The 22910-nt window shown below is 41.2% G+C and overlaps 1 protein-coding gene across 2 annotated transcripts in view; it reads left to right on the top strand.

Annotated features, from left to right (window-relative positions):
* LOC144663359 (multiple epidermal growth factor-like domains protein 8) overlaps nt 1-19765 on the top strand; it is a 44959-nt gene extending 25194 nt beyond the window's left edge. The window contains exons 20-35 of one of the 2 annotated variants that reach the window (XM_078524267.1): nt 885-1208; nt 2407-2496; nt 3943-4114; nt 5052-5215; nt 6519-6663; nt 7461-7774; nt 8364-8853; nt 10430-10678; nt 12164-12362; nt 13073-13256; nt 14079-14243; nt 14948-15081; nt 15962-16070; nt 16537-16862; nt 17944-19254; nt 19595-19765. In XM_078524267.1, coding sequence (XP_078380393.1) covers nt 885-1208; nt 2407-2496; nt 3943-4114; nt 5052-5215; nt 6519-6663; nt 7461-7774; nt 8364-8853; nt 10430-10678; nt 12164-12362; nt 13073-13256; nt 14079-14243; nt 14948-15081; nt 15962-16070; nt 16537-16862; nt 17944-18736 — 3858 coding nt within the window. In that variant the 3' untranslated portion in view covers nt 18737-19254; nt 19595-19765. The remainder of the gene's footprint in view (nt 1-884; nt 1209-2406; nt 2497-3942; nt 4115-5051; nt 5216-6518; nt 6664-7460; nt 7775-8363; nt 8854-10429; nt 10679-12163; nt 12363-13072; nt 13257-14078; nt 14244-14947; nt 15082-15961; nt 16071-16536; nt 16863-17943; nt 19255-19594) is intronic. The other variant, XM_078524268.1, reaches the window with a different exon arrangement.
* Nucleotides 19766-22910: the final 3145 nt, after the last annotated feature.

Genomic DNA, 22910 nt, shown 5'->3' on the forward strand with positions numbered 1-22910 from the left:
GCTGAAATTTTCTCCCACTTCACTGAAGTCTGAGTTTCAACCTGAACAATTCCATTTTGATGACCTAGCTCAGTAGTGATCCTTGTAGTGTCTTTTGATTAGTTATTACTTGCACACAAAAACTCATCACTGAGCACTTCAGGGATCTCTGTAGAGCCATGCCAATGCTTTGGAACCTTTTTGAGGTTGAATCTCGTGCACCATTCTTCACCATCATCGCTGTATATATTTTTCTTCGCTGTATATATTTTTCTAAGTGTATAAATGGACTTATGGATCACTCTATGGAGTTACTAGCTAACAGGGACATTCATAGCTATAACACAAGGAATAAAGACATGCTTAGGCTACCTCATGTAACCAAAAATTGGGGAAAGCAGAGAGTGTGTTATCACTCTCTGAAAGACTGGAATAACCTAGACAGAGACACCAGAAATGCACTTGATTTTGTAAATTTTAAGCGTAGCGTTCTAAGTAGGTTTTTTAGTTAATTCTTTCTTTTGTATTCAAGTTAGTTTTTAATAATAGCTTTTAATTCTTAGGTATTTTTCGTTTTATTGTATATAGTCTTATTAAGTATTTTTAATCTTAGTTAGGACCTTTCTGAAAACCACTGTATAGTGAATGAAGGCATCGTAATAAAATATTATTATTTTTCTTAAAGGGGCAAGGGGGGATTGAATTGAGTGCGCAAAGAGATTTTTGTTTGCTCTATTAAGAAAGAAGCAGTGCCATAAGCACCCCCTTCTCTCCACCCCAAGCAGTACCATGAACATTCCCTCCCCTCCTCTTATCAGGACCATGAGTATTCCCACCCCTCTTCCCTTAAGTGGAACAAAAAAAAATATTAATCCATTTCTGATTTTTCTTACTTTCCTCAACAGACTTTAGGTGGTTGTGTCTGTTCTGATGGATTCACCGGGCCAGACTGCAGTCAAGTCATCTCTCCAGGGCGAGGCCTGTGGGAAGCCCTCAGTTACAGACTACACCCTAACATCAGCACTGATTACCTGGCTCGTATGGGGCACACCATGGTTCATGGCCCTGGAGTTCTGTTGGTTTTCGCAGGTTACTCCTTCACCTACGGACTATTGGATGATCTTCAGAGTTTTAATCTCAGCTCCAATACCTGGTCACTTGTAGAGGTTAATCAGTTGGAAAGTAGCATTCCTTCTGTTCGATACCTTCACTCTGCTGTGTTCCATACAGTGAGTAATAATTATTGTTCTTACTACGTAGTGTTATAAGCGTGCAATCTTTTAATCAACGGGGTACTGGACAATAAATTTGGGACACATTACACCTTTTCAGTTTTGGTTGATAATGCTATTTAAATGCAATCTTTTTTCCTTCCCCTGTTCAGGGGGATTTAAATTACTTTTCATAAAACGATGTGTTAAAATTTTACGATGACGTTTTCAGTTCAAAATTATTGTTGTAGCGAGCATGGGTGGAAAAGGATGGGGAATTTTACATGTGTAACCTACCAATATCATCGGTTTTCATTAAACTGTCTGGCGAGAATGCTTATTAAGTGTTAACTGTCCCAAAATGTTCATGGCCAGGGCTCGAGACCAAAGGTAGCCAACTAGCCAAAGGCTAGTAAAAATGCAGTTTTGGCTAGTAGGTTTTGGCCTTTCACTAGCCAAAATGGCTAGTGAAAAAATCAGGCATTAGTGGCAAGAAACCGCATTTATTAAAATCGTCTCACAGAGAATATAACTAACAAGTAAACTGTCGACATTATAGAATGTGAAGCTTAAAAGAAAATTCTAGTTGACAAAAACGCATGTACATATACAATTTTTATAGTGAAGAACAAAGCCCAGTTTTTTAAGGAAAAAAAACGTGAAGATTTAAGGAACATTTTTACGGTTAAAGGTTTAAACATTATCGGACATTCCCCCCCCCCCCCCCTTAAAAGAAGAACTATGCTTAAAAATTGTGGCTAGTAGAAAATAAGTTTTGGCTAGTGAAATCAAAGCCGTCACTAGCCACTTGGCTAGTTAGCAAAAAAAGTTAGTCTCGAGCCCTGAGTATTGGCACCGGTTATACAGTCAGCACTCGCCATAACAATTTACAAATGGCTAAATGACCTTTAAATGCGGCTTGAGCAACCTGCTAAATAGCCTGTTTCAGGCTCTCGGTAGTTATGGGAGAGCGAATAACGCGCGCGGGTGAGCGAGGAAAAAATGAGGCGGGACGCTTTCGTTCCCCCTCGTTTTTTTCTCGCTCGCCCGCGTTTTTCGCTTCCCCTTCAACTACCGAGAGCCTGGAACAGGCTACCTGCTAAACTAAAGCAAAATAACGTCTAAGAAAATTGCTACCCATCCTGGATCCGATGTTAGTCGCTTCGTGTCACGGTTTTATTTAACGCGTTATCATTGTTTGTGCCTGTCGTTTCAGGATTCTATGCTGATATATGGAGGACTAACACAGAATGGCGCTGATGACTCTCTCTGGTCGTTTAACTTAACATCACTTCGGTGGAATAAGGTACCGTATTCTTACTTATTTTCGCGATTTTCGCGATTTCAAAATAATCGCGAAATTTTATACGCACGAAAAAAACGTTGCGCGAAATTTATACACGCGAAAATTATTACCAAAAACAAAACAAAATTTCAAAATTTGGAACTGCAACTATCTACCCATGAAAATAACTTCCCGTTCTTTTTTTTCGACTAGTACCCTTCTTAGCCTCTAATTACTATTTTCTTCAGCTTGTCAATTGGCCAAATCCTTAGTACAGTCACAAAAGTTTCCGTTTGCAGGCTTCTTGTAGTTACATTGAACCAGATCCTTTTTATGTTTGCAGTAGTTCCGTGGTCTTTGACGCCTGATCCATAAAACACTGACAAAATCGTGAAATTTAATTCACTTTTGCTCTAAATTCTCTTGCAATCGCGAAAACTAGTACTCGCGAAATTCGGCTACCGAATTTTCGCGAAATTAAGTACCTGCGAAAATTAGTAAGAATAAGGTAACAACTGGCTACGTTTGTGTCAATTGTGTAGAACCAAGTCATCAGAATGGAATTTTTCGGGTGGAATCTGAGTCGTTTCTCGAGCGAGGGAAGAACAATTGCAAAGAGAAATATACTGTCAGAAAAAATAGAGTTGGTGTGACAAACATAACTTACAAAACTAGCGGTAACCACAGGTTAGAAAGTGCGGGCCTTGATGCACTTACGAGAAGGTATTGGTATGGGAGTGCGTAATTTTAGGTGGCAGTGTCGATAAATAAATGATAAATTACTGAACAAAAAACAATTTTTTTCGAGTAACGCGTCACGCAAGGAATGCATGATTTTATCGTTTCCAATTACCGCGAACCTATTTTTCGATTGACAGTTTTGCAAAGTGTAGTCGAGCATGCGGTGTGCATTGAGATGTGATATTCCTCGGTCGGTGAACTCGCTATGTTGTCATTGTTGTAAGGAATTTCCCGAGACTAACCGTTGTTGGAATCATTCGCTTTGCTGTGGTTTATTTGTGATACAATCACAGCAAATCTTCTCAAAAGCTAGCAACGCCTACTAAAAAACGGCTGCAAAACGTAATGTTTGCAATCTTCCATGTGACAGCCTCGATCTTATGTGACACACTGTTGTGATTGACACATTTTTCGCATTCTGATCGTTCTTGGTGGAAGAACAAAATTTTCAACTTCCGTTTTGTGCTGGCCTCTTATTAACGTGGCGCGCACGTGTAAACGCAATCCACTGGTCGCCGTCAAGATTAGGGTTGCGGGCCTCTCTTGGGCCCGCAACAACCACCCGGCAAGATTGTACCGCAAGTCTTGTGTTTTTACCCGGGACAAAGTAACAAGAAGCGCACTCACAACAGCACCCTGTGTGTCTGCAATAACAAGACAGCCATCAAGCCAGTTTAAACTGTAGTTAAAACGTTAATTGTTTTATGATGTTTTTCTTTTGTCTAGCTGTCCAGTAAAGGTCCTAAGGTAGCAGGTCACACTGCCACCCTTGCAGGCGATGACATGTTAATAATTGGTGGATATGATCGCATACAGGGCTTCAGCGAGAGATCTTACAAGTATAACATTGTAACCAAGAAGTGGACTAACCTGACAACCACTGGACCCTCGCCCAAAGGTATGCATTTTGTACAGCTTTTGTATTTAAACAAACAAACAGTGTCAGTTTTCTTAGCCATAAGTCCAGTCCCTGAACACTCCCCTTCCGCACTTTATATATGTATATAGGTTAAAATTCTGGTGTTCCTGCTTTAGTTCATGGACGCGTAGTTGAATTCGCCATCTGTGCACGCGCGTTTCAAAGTGCTGCCATATTTGGTCTCTTCCCCCTCCCCCTATTCCCGTTTTAGGGGGAAAATGGCGCGAGCAAGTTATCCTGGGCTCTCTCTTCTCGCGCCCGGGTTCAACCCCTAAGTAAGGCGTGGAAGGAAGAGTTCAGGGACTGGACTACTTTGCCATAGAAAAGATAATTAAGCTAAATTTTACATGACACATTCTTTGGCACATTTTAGCATTTCCCTTGGAGTATGCAGTTTTATGACTGATTATCAATGAATTCTAATAATTTTGGTTCTAACAACCGCTTTTATACTTTCATTTGCCGCATTAATGAAGAAACTGCGCGCACCTTCTTCTGCCATGTTAAAAACAGTGTAAGCAATGTTCAAACTATACGAGCAAATATTCACCGCTCGTATCTCGATTTTCCTATACAAAACTTAGGAAAAAAGGCTACTTGTAGTCAAAAGGAAGAATTTCTCAGAGGCACTGACTTTTAAGACATGGAGCTGAATCAGATATGTCCAGGATTGAACGCTAATGAGATGCACGTTCCTCGTGACAGGCATCACAAAGTGTCCTCATTAATAAAAGTTCACCAAAACACACCAAAATCTGTCAAATATGAAGTACCGTAATATGGAAATGTCAAATAACACAGTCAAACATGAAGTACTCATTAAACGATACTTGTGTTCAATCCTGGACATAAGTGAGCTGAATAGTACATTGGAGGTTATTACAAAGGTTTTTACTTTTATTTCTATACGACATAGGAATCTATGGCCATACAGCAGTGAACTACGCTACTAAAGGGATTATCTTGGTGTTTGGAGGTTACCGGTTTAGAATTCACACAATGAGCGCGTCTGATGAATTGTACTCTTTGGAGCTTGCTACCAGCAAGTGGAGTGTTTTACAGGCCTTGCCCCACAATGAAGTGAGTCTCAAATATATAACTTTAATATTTTACCAGGAAGGAAAGATAGAAGTTTTGAGCTTTCTAACTTCCTAGATGTTGTTTTCGCTTGTCACAAAAAGCAGCTGACAAGCCATAAGTATGTCCAGGCTATATTTGTTTTTTGTTTTTTTGTTGTTTTTTTTTCAGATCTTTTGCATCCATTTTGAATAGCGAAGCGCACGATGTCTAAAAATAGAATGCGAATGAATATAACTAACGCGAGGCTAAGAAAACATCAGCGTGTTCTAAGAGAAATAGAAGGAAATCTAGGCGAAGTTTTCGTTTTATAAAAGTGTTTTAGAAATACTGGCTGCTTTCAAAAGTGTTTTCGGAAAATTGTCCGCCATTTCGGTTTGTTTGTCTGAGTCTTGTCTGAGTCGTGACGTCATTCGCTTGCTTCACTAAATTAGTAACTTGCGCTTTCTGTATTGTAAAGGAAGTAATATTCATTTGCATTCTCAAGTGAATGTTTCTGTTATATTCATTGCAGTTAACTTTAGAGCAGTTTTCACTTTACTGTTGAAAGTAATTCGCAATTGTTTTGGTTTTGCATTACTATGCTTAGTGATTGGTTTAAAAACACCGCGTCACTTTCTCAAACAATCAGAAGTGTTTGTGAAACCAAACCCAATCGTTAATCGCTTGCGCACGTTTTCCCGCGCTTCGTGACGGCTACATGTATTAACTTCGAGTTTTGAATGATTCACTGGATTGTCTATGTCTTTTGTGATTGGCCAGAGCGATTAGTTGGTTTTGGTTTTTACGACACTCAATTGAAAATCGCTCTAATGTACCTATTTTAAATTAGTAGAAACTCAGCTGTGTTCTATTGGAAATCCGCGAATCTGATTGGTTCTCCCACTGTTTTCTATTCGCCGATAGAAAACAGTCGCGCGCGCGAGTAGCTTTTTAAGTGGTAAATTTTCTTGATTTTTGTCTTCAAAGTGCACAATATTGTAGGTTTTGTACTACAATCCTTTAGAGTTTCTACTAAAACAATTAGACTACGAGCCCGAGTTTTCTATGAGCGATAGTCAACTCGGCTGCGCCTCGTTGACTATTTGCTCATAGAAAACTCGGGCTCGTAGTCTAATTGTTAATTAGAACGAAATTGTGGTTTGTAGATCATTTAAGCCAATGTCATGTCATACGTCATGTAAGAACACCGTTGAAGTCCCTTCAATGCAATCTTTGAGCAATAACTAGGAAGAGAACTCTGCCTTCAGAGGAAAAACGTTTTTTGTGTGCTTTGTTTAAACTTTACCTTGTCTTATTTCTGCAGCCGCGACCAAAATACTTCCACTCAGCAGCCATCTTGGATGATTATATGGTCGTGTTTGGAGGAAGGAGTAACACTACAGATCAGTTATTTTCTCATCAGCTGTTGTTGTATAACATTAAATGCAACTACTGGCATCTTCTATCAGGTATCTGTTTTTTGTTGTTTGTTTGTTTGTTCGCGTGTTTTGGGGTCTTCTTCCCAGCAGCTAGCTGACTTTTCCTTCATTTCGTCAGGGAGTGGGGATGCGGCAGTGGTGAGAGCGCTTGCCTCCCACCAATGTGGCCCGGGTTCGATTCCTGCCAGGTGCCATATGTGGGTTGAGTTTGTTGTTGGTTCTCGCCTCGCTCCGAGGGGTTTTTGATGGGTACTTTGGGTTTCCTCTCTCCAGAACAACCAATATTTCCAAATTACAATTCGATCTGGATAGAAGACCCGCATTAAAACCAGCTAGAGCTGAGTGGCGCTGATGTGTCTTCGCCTCAGAATATCGTAAATTTATTTATTATATTTTTTTTGGTTTGAGAAGGAAAGAAAAAGGAAGCCTTGCTCTGACTCGTAACAAATGATAACTCTTGAAGTTAGGCGTCGCCTTTCAATTTTCCGAACCCTCTTCTCCCTACCCACCCCATAAAGCAATCTTGAAATATTATTGACACCTGGATAAAGATGTATTGAGGGTGGGGTGGGCGAGGAGGAAAGTAGAGCCCATTTGTTTGGCAACGAGATGAACTGCCTCTAGACTTTTGACCGGCATTGTAGTCTGGCTACATTTGCGGTTTTAACCGCGTGCTGGAAGAGAGACAGGTTTTTGTCTTATAATTGTTAATGTTACCTGTGCAAGAAAACCTCCCTTGCGTAGCCTTAGATTTAAAGTTGTTCATTACTGATTTTTGTGTCACGCAATCCTATCACGGCTTACGTTTTGTCTTCTTTGATCTATAGATAACAACTTGCTTGGAAGTAAGCCGGGAGGACTTTTGTCGGCCGCGGCAATCCAAATCTCAGGGAAGGTTTTCCTTTTCGGTGGATTTGATGGTCAAACACAAGCGACATTATCCAGACTCACCCTCCCCTCCGATCTGTGTCACGGTATGACTTCTAAGCAGGACTGCACTGCTGTCAAAACCTGCAGCTGGTGTGAAGTGTACAATGTCACGCAAGGAGGAAATGTCACTATAGCCACCAATAAGAGTGCGTGTTACTCCGTGACCTCACCATTGCCAGCCGTCTGTCACGTTGAACCAAATGTCACACAGGTAAATGCTAAATAATTTTAATCTAGGTATGTTTCCAAACACTAAGTTGATTTACACGACGCGGCATGTTTTTTAGTTTCATTACAGTAGCCCTGGCCCCGATTTTTTCGTAAATACTTCAAATTTACGGAAATTTTTATGTTGAGTACAAGACTGACTCGATCATTCAAGAAAGCAAGCAATCAGTCAGTCAGTCAGTCGACCAATTTACCGCTGATGAAGTGCTAAGCCCGAAACGTTTGGTTTATAATGAACTTTTTGGCACTTACAATATACTTTTTTCTCAATCTTCACAATTAGAAGTGCCACGCAGCGAACGAAGATTTATTCTTTAAAACTAGTTAGTCAGTCAGTCCGTCCGTCGACCAGTCAATCAGTCAATGAATGAATGAATGAATGAATGAATGAATGAATGAATGATGAGTGAGTGAGTGAGTGAGTGAGTGAGTGAGTGAATCAATCAATCAATCAATCAATCAATTAATCATTCATTTGTTCAGTCAGTCAGTCAGTCAGTCAGTCAGTCAGTCAGTCAGTCAGTCAGTCAGTCAGTCAGTCAGTCATCTCCTTATTTCGTTGTTAATTCTAGGTTGTCCACCACAATGGTACAGACTGTTCAGGGCCAGCTGATCGCACATGTGGTACATTCTACTCTTGTTCCACGTGCCTGGCGTCCTTCCCTTACCCAAGCTCCAAGCCAAGCTGTAAGTGGTGTTTTGGTTGTCGTACGGGTGGGAAATGCATTAAACCATCTGAAAACTGCAACCAGGTACATCCGTGTCAAAATCAAACCCAAGTCACTCCAATTACCTCCGATGATTGTAACGGGAACAGCTGTGAAGCGACTACTTGCTCGACCTGTCTTGGTCTCAATAACAACTGTTTGTGGACTAATCGGCTGAGGTGGAGATCTGAAGCTCTGTTGGGTTTATCACACCCGATATATCCCGTCAGCTGGAACTGTTGGGGAAACTTAGCTGAAGATGATCGTGCACAAATCGAACCCAAGTCTCCACCGGGTCCGTGTCCTCAGCCATGCACATCACACAAGAATTGCTCTGCGTGCCTCCAGTCACATGGTTTGTTGTGTGACACATTTATCAGACCCCTCGTCCATTCAATTAGCTTTTTTCGTATGGCGGTTTTTTTTTTACTTGTCACGCAATCTTCTCTCTTTTTTACTTATCACGCACTCTTGGAGTGCGAGACTTCACAACTAGCCTAAAGTTACGTCTGTGTAGTAAGCTACGTCACGGAAAGCCTCTTACGAAGATGTGCTTTGGATTGGTCACGCGATCTTTCCGCGGGTAGAAAAGATTGCGTGATACTAATTCGCTAATGCTTATGCAAATGTAGCCTGCGTAGCAGGCGCCGTATAGTTTCTAGCGCGCATATGGGAGAAACGCACTCTTTTAAACGCGCTAAAAACTACACAGACGCCTGCTACGCAGGCTAATTCAAATGATAATGGTAAAGTTTTAAAATGTAATTCTTTTTACAGTGTTAAGAGTTATTGTAATGGTTAATGAAAAGTTCCGGAAGGGCATCCTTGTTGAATAAAGCTCAAAGGTTTACTCAGTCCGGGAAATATTAGTCCCAGGTTTGGCAAATCTTCGTTGAAGTACTCGACGAATTTCCGAATTATTTCATCCAATCAAAACCAAGCGCGAGTGCTCACGAGTACTCCGAAAGCAATCGCGCGTACAAATACGTCATGTTGCGTAGCAACTTCTGGGAGGAAAACTGCGGGCTCAGTCACTTCTCGGAGAAGTGATGTCGCCATCAACTGGCACTTGTTCCCCCGACTGAACTGGTGAATAGGCCTTATCACGGTTTTCGACGCCATCTTGACGAGTAGGCAAAGCGGGTAGGAATTACAGTGTTTGTATGGGAATCCGACGGCAAATTTCTTTTACAAAAATTGAATTCTGGACAACTTATGAATTGTAAAGTTAAGATACTACTTTTTAGCTGGGCTAAAAAGCGTTCAGTTACGTTTTTAATTTCCCATACATTTGTCTAAAATTTTTCCCGCGAACAGCGTCAATCATGCGGGAAAAAAAAAACAGACAAATGTATGAGAAATTAAAAACGTAACTGAACGCTTTTTAGCCCAGCTGCATTCTTCAAACTTGGCAAATAAAAACTTTTGCCTAGTATCTTAACATTACAATTCATAAGTTGTCCAGAATTCAATTTTGGTAAAATATATTTGCCGTCGGATTCCCATATAAACACTGTAATTTCTACCCGCTTTACCTACTCGTCAAGATGGCGTCGAAAACCGTGATTAGGCCTATTTAATTCCATTGCCTTAGAGCAGTTTTCAATTGAGTGTCGTAAAACCAAAACTAAAGTAATTTCTCTGACCAATCACAAAGGACACAGACAATCCAGTGAACCAATCAAAACTCGAAGCAAATACATGTAGCTGGCACGAAGCGCGGGAAAACGTGCGCGAGCGAGTCGCGATTGGTTTTGGTTTTAGTTCTGATTGGCTGAGAAAGTGGCGCGAGAGTTTTAAGCCAATCACTTAGCGTAGTAATGGAAACCAAAGCAAACGCAATTTACTTTCGACACTCAAGTGAAAACCGCTCTAATGTAATCTAGTTAGTGGCTAATTAAATATTTTTTTTGTTCTCGTTGTTTCCTCAGGTGCTGACGGTGCGTGGAAGGAGTGTGTGTGGAGTGAAACTCTTGGTCAGTGTTTCTCTCCATCCTACCTGCCACTCATCTGTCTGGCGGGGCGGTGTGGACGAGTCATTCGTGGGTCGGATGGCGGTTGTATGGACAGCTGTCTTAATAACGATCGCTGTTCAACCTGTATGACCAGTTATAACTGTGGCTGGTGCAGCAAGCATGCGATAAGTGGCGAGGGACATTGCTACGAGGGAGGACTACACGGTCAGTGATTGAATTTTTGTTACGGAGCTTAAGCAAACCACGACGGCAACGTGAACGAAAACTTTACCAAACAAAAGGTTTAATGAGCAGAATGATAGCTCTGAACGTTCGTTTTCAATCCTAGTACATTTCTTGGCCGTTCTCTGCAAAACAACGTGAAATGACCAAGTTCTGCGTTTTTCGGAGAACGTGAACGGCGACGGCTAAATTTTCGTATTTCTATCTGTGCTTGAACACTCTCTCGTCATATTCAGCTAGAGCTGGTTCCTAAGCCAATAGATACGCCGAATACATCTGGATAATCGCGAGATTTTCGAGTAAAATATAAAATCATTTTTCACTAGCCGTTATCCTCGGCGTTGGCGTCGTTATTGCTTAAGCTCCCTATTAATATGAGTTTTACAACAGTCTTATTTTAGATGGTCTTTTACCGGAGAAAGGGGAATGGGAATGAAATAAACACACTGTAGTCGGAAAGACTTAGGGCCTGTTTAAATGGAAGGAGGGTGCCCCGGCTAACCGAGTTACTCGGCTAGAAGGGATGAAACATAGCCCGCCTTTACATGCAGAATTCACAGCCCTTCTACCCGAGTTGAGACAGCGTCATTGAAGCGTGGGAAAACCATGTAGCTTCAAATGATTAAAGAAAAATATGACTTTTTTACTAAATAATCACGGCTAGCCGTCTTCCAACCTATTTTACTTTGATGTGCAAGCTCTTAGAACTTTAGTACGTCCATTTATGGGGGAATTCAATCGAAATTCAACAGTCTTTGGTCGCCAAATTGAAATTAAATTTGTTGTTTCGTGAGTTAGGATAATCATTCCTACGAGAATTTCGAATTTATTAGCTGTTGCTCAAAGAAAAATTTTCTAGCCTACAGATAAAACTAATTTGATCTAATTTTGGTCAAATAGCACTGTTTGGGTCCAGAATTTATACATTTTATGCCATTAACCTCAAATTTAATTTAAGAACACGCGCGAAGACTTATCCCGGCAAGCCGGGATAGCCCGGGCATAACCGTTTACATGGCAAAAAGCTATCCCGCCTAGAAGGGTGCCCCGGGCAAGCAGACCGAGTGCCCCGGCAAGGCGGGTTTCCCGTCTTGCATGTAAACGCTTCGATGCGTTTTCTAAAGAAACGTATGAAAAGTTGGCTCGCCCAGGGTAGCTCGGTTTGCCGGGTAACTCGGTTAGCCGGGGCACCCGCCTTCCATGTAAACAGGCCCTTACAGAGTAAACGCACCAAAGAGAAAAGTCAGCGAGAAAGAAAAGACTGCAGTGTATTCTCTTCTTTTTCATTTCTTATGCATGGGTTTATTTCGCCCGTTCAACCGCGCTCTGATTGCCCGTAACAATAAATTTTGTACAGTTCTATAAACAAATTCATTAATAGTGAGGAAATTATTGAAATCTGTCAGCCAGCATTCAGCTTGGATGTATCTGTTAACTTAGCCTGATTACGTTGTTCTCCGCTTAAAGGTCCTTTGCACGAGACGTGTGATGGAAGGAACACGTCCAACCACGTGGCTCGCGTCTGGGCCTCCACTCTGTGCCCCCTTGAGAACGAGTGCCTAAATGGACGGCACAACTGTAACCTGACTACACAAGTGTGTGTGGACCTGCCACATTCATTCAAGTGTGTTTGTAGACCAGGCTACAGTGACACAGGACACCCAGGGTAAGTGCGAATCACAGGGTAACCAGGGACATTGATTACCAGCGGAGGAGGCAAAATTTAACATTTGAAATTTACCCGTTGATAAGCAACGTCGACGCATTTAGACATTTAACTTACCTTCGTTGTAACATCGCGTGCCACAGCAACACATGCTGTACATTATAATAATCGACATGGTTCTTATTCTTGATGTGTCTTCTGTACCCAAAATGATCAAACTTTTATTATTTTGTTTTTCGCCTGCTATACTGGCAGGGTTGCCACAGGTCAGGAAATGGTCAGGGAAAATAAAATTTTTCAAGTTCAGGGAATTTTATTTCGAGTCAGGGAAATTTGACATATTGAAGAAAAGTCAAGGAAAATTGAAATTTATCACCGCTGATGTAATACCATTGAAGGCGGAAAAAAAACATTTCAGGTTAATTAGATCTCAGCGATGTTTTTTCTTTGAAAATAGAGGCTGGAGGCTGCATTTGTATCTGACCCTTTGCATTTTTAGTCAGGGAAATTTGACTTTTATCAGGGAAAAGTCAGGGAATTTTGAAAACTGATGTCTGGCAACCATGACTGTGCGAATGTCTTGCTCCCTTTGGTGCGTTAAAATTATGAAACAAGTGCATAAAATGATTTTAATAAAAAGGGGGTCATTATATAGTATTAGGTGAATCCTATCATATACTCAACTGCTACTCTACTTCGTTTGCTTTCAGAACCTGTCTTCCAGTGTGCTCTAAAGGCTGCCTTCAGGGAAGCTGTGTCCTTCCTGAAGTCTGTGACTGCAACTTTGGTTGGACAGCTGCTAACTGCTCAGTGAAATGTCTGTGTAATGAGCACGGACAGTGTGCTAACGAGACTCACTTGGATGTGTGTCACGACTGTCAAAATAACACTGTGGTAAGTTGCTGTCACGCACTGGCTTCTTATACTCTCCTTTCGCGGTTACTAACGTCACACAACGCTTAAATGAATGATATGGTTTTGTTTTTCTTCAAGGGTGGCGTTGTGTAACAAACCAAATAACCTGCTACACGCCGCTATCTGAGGGACGGACCATTTAATTCTTGAGGGGGCGGGGTTGGGCAATTACGAAAAAGTCGTGCACAAGTAAGTGCGGGAATAAAAGATGTTAGCAAGCGCCACCTGCTAAACATGGATGGTGCAAAAAAAATCTTGCAGAGGGTTATTTTGGGGAAAAAAAATTCTTGGAAATACCAATGCTGGAAAAAAAGTTCTTACTCAGAAGAAATTGGCCACCCCCCCCCCCCCCCCCCCTCCCTCAAAAATTAAATAGCTTACCGGGTATACTCTTTTTTCGCGGTGATGTGCGTAACGCAACGCTTCCCTCCAGGAGAGGCGCGTTGAGTGACGACCTGGATGTGTGTCACGATAGTGATACAACTCTGTGGTGGGTTATCATCATGTTCTTCGTTCGCAGTTGTTTGCGTCACGTCAACGTCGCGTTACGCTTTTCCGCACGATAGGTATTGTGTGACGACCCATATTACAGCTGCTGAGGAGATAACGATATTATAGTGGGTTATTGTCACGCACTGGTTTTTGATACTCGCCAAAGCATTTTTCTTTAATCACGCGACGCTTATCTGGACGAGAGTCGTTGTGTGACAATCAAGTAACGCGCCTTGGAGACGGGTTTTCTCTACAATTATATAACTGGCACAGGAGTATAAGCTAAATACGTTTGTTTGGTTTATTTAGGGTCAGAGCTGTGAGTTTTGTAAAGCTTTGTACGTTGGAGATGCCCGAAACAACGGTACATGTGTGTCTTGTTCTGACACGTGCAATCACAGAGCGAATGTGTGTATGAACTCCACTCAGCTGAAGTATGGCCGCGATAGGAACTTCTCTTTTGAATATGACGAGGTACGTGGATCTTAACAACAGATTGAGTGAGATCTTGGTCGAGATTATTTTCTTCTAGCATGAAAAGTGATATCAAGATTAATATATATTTTTAACAGGTTATTTTAATGCGAGTTAGCGTTTGTTTGGCTGCTCTTTCTATTCTGAAATACTTGAATATATATTCCGGAATATATTCTTATTCCCAAACGAACGCGTCCTTAATGACATAACCCTTACAAAAGGAGATAAACCTGATAAACTTACATTTCAGCATTGACAGTAAAAGAGAGAAAAAAATTCTTCCTTTCACTAATTGCATAAAATTACTTACATTACACTACATAAACTACACTACAGCACCCTTCTTTACGTTATGCCAATCTTCCTTGGAAATCACATGAGATGGTTGATCCCGCAAAGGAAGTTGCACAAAGAGGAAATAAAGAAAGAATTTAATTAAAACGAAATGAAATAATATAGTTGAGCCCTAGCCTGCGTACAGCCTCTCCTTTTTCCTCGCGTGTTGCTTGCTCTCAGTTTGGCGGATATTGTACCATGTGACCGTTAATTCACAGGAGTGCCACTAATAAAACTAAATGAAAATTAAAAAGTTATTTAACTTTCTGAAGTAACCACTTTCCGTTTATACTTACCCAAAGCATACACAACACTGTAAAATGTCTAGAAATAGCTTGTCTCTAACCGAAGTTTCTCTCATACAGGTGAAACGCTGGCTGAAGCATGGTCCGTACAAAATTGAACGCGAAGAGGAGTGTTTGTGTAAAAACAACAGCAAAGGCCTCAAGTGTGGCTCCTGTGTTTCAGGCTTCTTTAATCTTCAAGACTCGTGCACTAGGTTTGTGAGATTTGTTTTTTATTTCAAAAGGAATGAGACTCTCTAACATATCCTGAAAGTTCTTTCCTAAACGTTTTATGTCATAAGTGTCTGACCAAAGAGTGGTTGACCTGTGGCAAGTGATAGAAGTATCCTGTGACTCATTGAGGTGAAAAACTGTGGGTGTTTTGCCATGTCAGCGCGGGCTTTAGATAGCACGGTTACTTTGTACCGACGAAAAATTTTGAAGCATACTAGAGTGGGTTTTGATTTAGTCTTGTTAAACTAGAACCAAAGTGATCATTTTCGACACTCTGGCCAATCACAAAGGACGTGGGAAATCCAGTGAGCCAATCAAAACCTGAAGCAAATGCATGTAGCCGGCGGGAAACGTGGGAAAACGTGTGCGAGCAAGTCACGATTGGTTTTGGTTTTACTTCTAATGGAATGAGGAAGTGGCACTAATTTTTAAAGCAATCTTTGAGAGGAGTAGTACAAAACCAAAGCAAATGCGAATTACTTTCGACACTCAAGTGAAAACCACTCTATTCATAAAAACAACAAAAAGAGAACATAGAATTAATAGCAAAGAAAGCAAAACCATGCTTTTGTGAAAAATATTCATTGACATAATGTGATTTGCGCGATGCAGTCGTTGTGTCACCCACAAATGACCCTCTCACCATTGAGTTCTCATACTCATGTTAGAGCGTCCCACGTGTCGGAAGGCGGGGGTCGGTCCCATTAACAAATTTTTTTTTTTTTCTCCCCCCCCACCCCATTTTTTTTTGTGAAATTCTAAATAATTCTTTGAATATCCGTGTAAATTATTGTTAGTTAGCATAACTGACTTATATTCTAACCATTCCTTTAATTGTACTACTATTGCTTTCTTCTTCAGATGTCAGTGTAACGGACACGCAGATTCATGTGATGAGAAAGGTATTTGTTCATGCCTTAACAACACGATGGAAGATTGCCCGAGTTCATCGGACTGCTACAAAAATCAGGTACGTGAAAAAGTTGTTTTTATGGTATAAATTTCTTAAAATTTCTCCTCGAAAGATCAGTACCAAGTAAGGCATAAACGTTACCAAAATTAGGGAATGACCACGGCATGAAGATTGTCTTTATATTCGCGAGTCAGATGATAAATTTTCGTGGACTCATTGTATTTATGAAAGTGAAAATAATCTCACTTAGTCGTTGAATGTCATTTTTATCACGCTAAAGACCACTTCGTAGACCAATCAGAATGCAATAACTCTTTACGTTACCATATATTAAGGGATTCTGTGTCACAAAGCGTAGCGTGACGGACCGTCCGACCGACCGGCAGACAAACAGACAGACAGATAGACAGACAGACAGACAGACGGACAGACGGACGGGCGGACGGACGGACGGACGGGGACGGACGGACCAGTACAGCGATATATTTATTGAAGCTAACAGCATAACCGTGACATTTTGTAGTGCATCAAGTGCAAAGAAAACTTCATGGGAAACCCAATCAACAATCAACAGTGCTACAGAAAAATCAGTGTCATGCAAGAGTTTGTAATCGGCAGTGAACCCGCGGACACTGAAAAGAAACAAGACAAACCACTACCGTATGGACGTGCTATCTTCTACGCTATATATCCCAGGTATACCAACGTGGATATCCGCATGACGATTGATATGTTCGCGGGCGCAGTTGACGTGTATGCGGCCAATGAAAACGACGAGTTTACTGTGATATTTAACGAAACCAGTGAAGAACATCAAGTCAATATCAGATCTCCCAGCAGTTCCCGAAGGTACGTGCTGGTATATTTATTTTTAACGCGATAGATAAGTGAATCACTTCGTGGGAGAGGGAAGGGTTGGGAACTTAACGGAAATTTGGTTGGAGTAGGCTGAGGCCTGTTTCAAACCCTTATCATAGGACGCTGTTCGAGGTGACAGCCCAAGATTTACAGCTTTTCAAGACAATGAAGATTTTGGAGATAGTTAATCTACATCGTGGGAGGGCGGTGGCCTAATGGTTAGCGCGCCGGCTGGTTTTTTTTAAATTTTGTCTTGTTTTTAAACTTTAACATATCAAAAAATTAACAGATCTCAAGAAAATAAAGGTGCTTTGGAACAAAAGAAAACGTATCGTTTTGTATTTTTTTCGGGTAAAAATTTAAATTTTTTTTTTTTTTCTTTTTTTTTTTTTCAAAAATTATCTTTTTATTTTTTTTTTTTAAAAAAACCCCCCCTCCCCAAAAAATAGCCCCCTTCAAGCCTAGTAGCTCATCAGGCCGGAGCTTTTCTCTGTTTTCTGTTGAAAGAAGCGACTAGAAGTATTTTTACGCCTTCATGGATGGGATGCCAGTCCATCCTCAGGGATACCCCCAGCATTTAATTCGCTGGTATTGAGAGTAGTGTCCTGCCCAAGAACAGAACATAATGACCACGACTAGGAAACGAACCCGAACCGCTCGATGCAGGGTCCACAGCACATTAGCCCACCGTGCTTCCCTCAAGGCAAATTACTCTGATAAGAATCTAAAGACCCTGACAAACAAACGCTGTCAGCAGTGGATCTAGAAGTGTTTAAAAGGGGAGTTTTGGGGGTAGGGAGGGGAAGGTTGACCTTTTCTTGCATAAAAAGTGGGGCCCATAGTGAAGTTTTCTCGCTCAAATGGGGGAGAGGTGGGGGGGGGGAAGATGGTCTCCACGCGCCCCGCCGCTAGATTGGCCACTGCCTTTACCTAGACACGTCCCGTATAGTTCAAATAAGGGAGTGTTTGAAGCCATATGCAGTCTTGGGTTACTGTTAACCTTCTTAATAACAATTAGTGAAGCCACTTGAGTTGGCAGCTATTGACAACGTGTGTTGCCATTTTCCATCAGCAGAAGAAAACGAGACACGGAGAAAGATATCAGCTACAACAGCGTCGACGATGTGGACGAAGTGACAACGTCGAATGAGCGTCTGAACACCTTCGTGTCATACAATGAAGCTCACAGAGCTCTTATTGTCCGAGATGTTCGGAACCGCCTTATACTGACATTCCCACACGCCGATCACCATCTCCGAGACACCAGGTTCTACTTGGCGTTTATTGGCCGGGACAAGTCTGGGGCTAAAGGCTTGGTGTATTTCAGGCAGGACCAGTCCCAGATCGATCTGTTTGTGTTCTTCTCTGTATTCTTCTCCGCTTTCTTTCTCGTGGTGTCGGTTGTTGTGTTCGGCTGGAAAATCAAACAGTACCACACTCGCAGAAGGGTCATTGAAGTTCGAGAACATCAACTGGAAACCATGAGGAGTCGACCGTTTGCCACATACTCGTTCCTCTGTCAGATGAAAAGGCCGCAGCCGAGTTGCTGGCGTGTCAAGCGTGACATGGCGGCTGTGCTGTTGCGTGACTCCTCGCTGGTCAGAGAGCCACACCAGCTTCGGCTCAGGGACGTAAGAGAGCGGCCTGTCATAGCCCCTGTCAGTCAAGAGCCAACTGGAGATGGGCGCGCGTGCGTCACCACAGTAGTCTTTCAGCTTCCGGGTAATGAGTGTTCAGATTTTCAGCTTTTACTGGGCTCTGCATTAACTGTTGTCACGAATCAACATTCGCTTGGCGGTGCGGAACATCATCCACAAAATGGACGTAAATTTGGTACAAGACGGACGGTCACATTTACTAGTTAATTATAATTGAATAAACATGTAAATAGTTAACATACACAGGCGTCTCGCTTACTCGCAGCCTTATTTGGTAGTAACGCAACATTTCAGTTAAGCGTTGCGTGACGGTCCAAATATAACGGCTGCGATAGAGACTTCTGTCATGCACCCTAGGGTACTTTCAGTCGATTCCAATTCATCAGAGCCAATTAGTTAGAATAGAAAAAAAAATTGGAAATAGTTAGAGATAGTAAAAGCGTTTCAAAACCTTTTTATGTCATATTTAAGTCCTTTTGTCAGAACGAAAACCAGACGGTTAGAATGTTGAAAATAATTCTTTTTACAGAAACAAATATTCGTTTCCTAAGACACTTGGGATAACTTCGCAAACATACGCAATATTTTCGAGTTGTTTTTCCTTTTTTTTTACTACGGTGAATAGAATTTATAAATTAAAAAAAAATGGTGGAAAATGCCATTTTGAAAATCTGTGCTTACGTTAGATGTCCCCAAAGGCTCTGATTTAGCTCTGTTTTTTTTTAGTTTAAAGATGAATTCCAGTCCGTACTGCGCAATCCGGCTGCAATGTTTATGTGAGCCTCACACGAAGGAATGTTTACAAGCAAAACTAAAAATTCCGCAACAAACTTACCTTTTTCTTCATTATTAACGCCAGATATCCTGCAGAACAAATAATAACGAGAGAAGAACCTGACGCTATTTCAAACCGACGTTCAAGCCATCGGAAATCTTGAACGAAACGAACTGTAATGGCGGACTAAAAAACTTCATGTATGCCGTCATCGAAGTGTAACGTTTCAACGAATTCAAAACAAAAACGAAAACAAACCCCGAGTCTGCGCAGTACGGACTGGAAATCAGCTTTAATATAGTCGGGGTGGTCGTAAGCTGACTAAGCTCCATCCTTAATTTGTAAGATATATTTTTTTACAGTGAAGGTTCTCGTAGGGAGAACTGTTTGCATATTTGTAGGTAGAGTGTATCCAGTTTCATCGTTAATGTTAGCGAATGAAATATTTTTTATTTGCTTAAGGTATTTTTATCGTTCAGTTTCACGTTCACGACCAACCTGGTTTCCAGTATTTCTCTTCTTCCCGTTCCGGGGAGACCCTGAGGACGAGTTTTGCTCACGCCTTGTAATAGGTCATTTCCGAGTTACCCTTTGCCTCTATTTTAAAACGAGTCTACGTGCGAAACCATTCATATGAAAATGAGTTTCACCTACAGGTCCATTTTCATGCAAATCAAACTCTTTTTCGTTTGAATGGTTTCGCACGTAGACTCGTTTTCAAACAGAGACAAAGGGTAACTCGGATCTGGCCTATTCACCTCGTGTCACCGAGAAGGGTTGCCCAGTTCCTACGCGACAATGCCAAAAGGTAGTGTAGGATATCATCAGTAAATTGTAATAAATCCCCTGAACCTTCGATGTCTTACCGTACAGCGAAAACGTGCGATGGCGAAGAGTTTTGCATTGTAAGGATAGTGTGTTGAAGAGACAGTGTCACGAAAAAGCTTCTAAGTTTTCGTGTAAAATATTCTAAAATTACGAGGATGCAGTCACTGCTATGCAAAATAACCTTTGAACAACAAAAGAAAGGCATGAAATCATTACATTTTTCAAGATGTAAATAGATATATAGTTATAGAGAATGTTTTTTTTTTTTTTTCGTAATCAATGGTTTTTAAGAAATTTCCGTGCAAGAAAAACTGTCAAACTTGAAAACATGCCGCTTCTTTCCTAGCCTGAATTTCAGACATCCCTGGGGAGTAGGCGACCACAGAGGGATGTCTAAAATTCAGGCTACTTCTTTCCTAGCTTTTCCCTACTGGTCTGTACCCAAACCACGTTTGAACAATTTTTTTAAGACTTGTAAAGTACGCTTTAGCAAGGCCAGGCCACTATAAGTGGATTTACGATTTGTACCAACACCTTCATGGGATTTTCAGATTGCACTAAATCTTGGTGATACCGCCTCTTTGATGAACTACAAGCAACGGTGATCTAACACTTCCCATAATACCTTTCGGTACTGTCGCGTACGTTCGCCATTTCGGGAGGTAACCTTTTCTCGATACAGCTGTACATAAAGAGAAGTTTATGAACAATTTTTGAGGTCGGATTGAATCGATAACAGTAATAGGTAGACCGCTGAGTGTTACAGAAAGGAATTATCTATTTTTCCACATTTACGTGACATGTTAAAATTATTTTGTGGAGCTTTGACAATTCAGTTCATCACAAATAATATCACCGTGTTTTATCACATGGCACGGAGGAGTAGAATTTGTCTGTTTCTGTTTTCGTTTTTTTTTCTCGGAAAGAAACTTTTGTGTGTGGTTCAAAGAAACTTCGAGAAAAACATGGTGTTCGTGTTTCGGTTCTTGGTGTCTTTCTCGGCTCTTCGTGTACTCGGCCCTTCGTGGTTCGGTACTTCGTGTACTCGGTTCTTCGTGTCTCGCCCGTTCGTTTTCGTTACTTTTCGCGGAGTTTCCCTTATAAACAAAAATCGAATTTTACTCCTCGAGGTCCTGTGGAAATACAATGAATAGTGTAACAAATAATAATTGCAATTCGTAACTTATTACATACTGTTTTATATAAAATGGCGAATTTCAGTCAAAATTGCAGCCTGGAGCTTGTATAAGAAAATGATTTTCAAAATAACTTGGCTGAATTGTGAACATTTTGCCCTGTCTACGCAAGCCTGATTCTCAGAAGGTCTAGCCTCCCTCCCCCCCCCCCCCCCCCGCCCACCCCATCAAAGAAAGGAAGGGCGTTCGGCGTAAGCGACCTCGGTCCGTCTGTAAATCAGACGGCGCGCTTCTTGAAGCCCTTACCCCATTTCAAACCAAAATACACCTGACTGAAGAATCGTTGACCCATGAAAAGCATAAGTCATAAACGATGCGATCCAATTGTTTACTGGGAAATCGGAAAAACGTAATCGTTGTCTGTAACAGAATGAACATTATAATAAGACAGGTTACATGCTCTTTTAAAAGCTTTAAAAAGCTCTCAAAGAAAGAAAATATCTTGATATAAGTAAATGGAATAATATTACTAACTTACCAATGCTGTCTACCCAGATCCATTCCGTCTTGTCGTTCATGGTTTATGCTTTCCACAAGGTCAACGTTTCTTTAATTTGGAATATACGATTTTCCTTATCCTATAACAGAACGGACCCCAAAATTGATACCGGCCCTATTTTTGCCCAGACCTTTCCCAGGAGCTGCTATAGTTTATGGAAATATAAATAAAAGATGGGACACGAATTAGCGAACTTTTAAAACCACACTTGTCAAGGGATTAATTATAAATAATAATTATCATAAAAATAGTTTCTTCCATAAATTATACCTCATTGCTGAGCAGAGTGCACAAACCATACCCTATTTCAGTCCAAAATGGTTTGAAAACCAAACCCTTTGGCAGTGTTTGGCGCCGTCACAACACTACATAGCTTATGTAAGGGGGTCCCCTCACAACCCCCGATTTTGCGTGAGGTGCTGAATAGACTCTGGACTGAGGTTCATGCTGTAACTGGCAAAAAAAACGCTAGTTGCGGTTCGGAAGTGTGTCAACAGTATTTTATCGAAAATAGAATGTAATCAAAAAATAGGCCATTTCCGAGTTACCCTATGCCTCTGTTTCAAACCGAGTCTACGTGCGAAACCATTCATATGAAAATGAGTTTCACCTACAGGTCCATTCATGCAAATCAAACTCATTTTCATTTGAATGGTTTCGCACGTAGACTCGTTTTGAAACAGAGGCAAAGGGTAACTCAGAAATGGCCTATTAAAGCTCTTGACATAACAAAATTACTCCGCTAATGTAATTGATGACACGCGCTGAGTTTTGTCAGCACAGGGAATCACTCAAGCCTGCAGCACTCTTGATCGAACGTTCTGTTGTTCATTTCACTGTCAACACTTTCAATCTAGTAACTTCTAGCCCTGGCATCGCATTTCTGGCTAGGCATTGAGCGTGGAGGTCGTGTGTACTGATGCCTATCTTGACCTTGAAATGACCACCGAGAAATACTCATCCAATTAGATTAATTCTTTCATCCAATTAGATTAATTCTTGGTCTCTTGATCACTCAGCTTACGTATCATATCACTATCGCACAAGAATTTTGCAGACGTTTCTCGCCACTTAAAGACATTC

The sequence above is a fragment of the Oculina patagonica genome, chromosome 8 (assembly GCF_052425735.1).
Source record: "Oculina patagonica isolate OP01 chromosome 8, crgOcupat, whole genome shotgun sequence".
Classification (NCBI taxonomy): Eukaryota; Metazoa; Cnidaria; class Anthozoa; order Scleractinia; family Oculinidae; genus Oculina; species Oculina patagonica.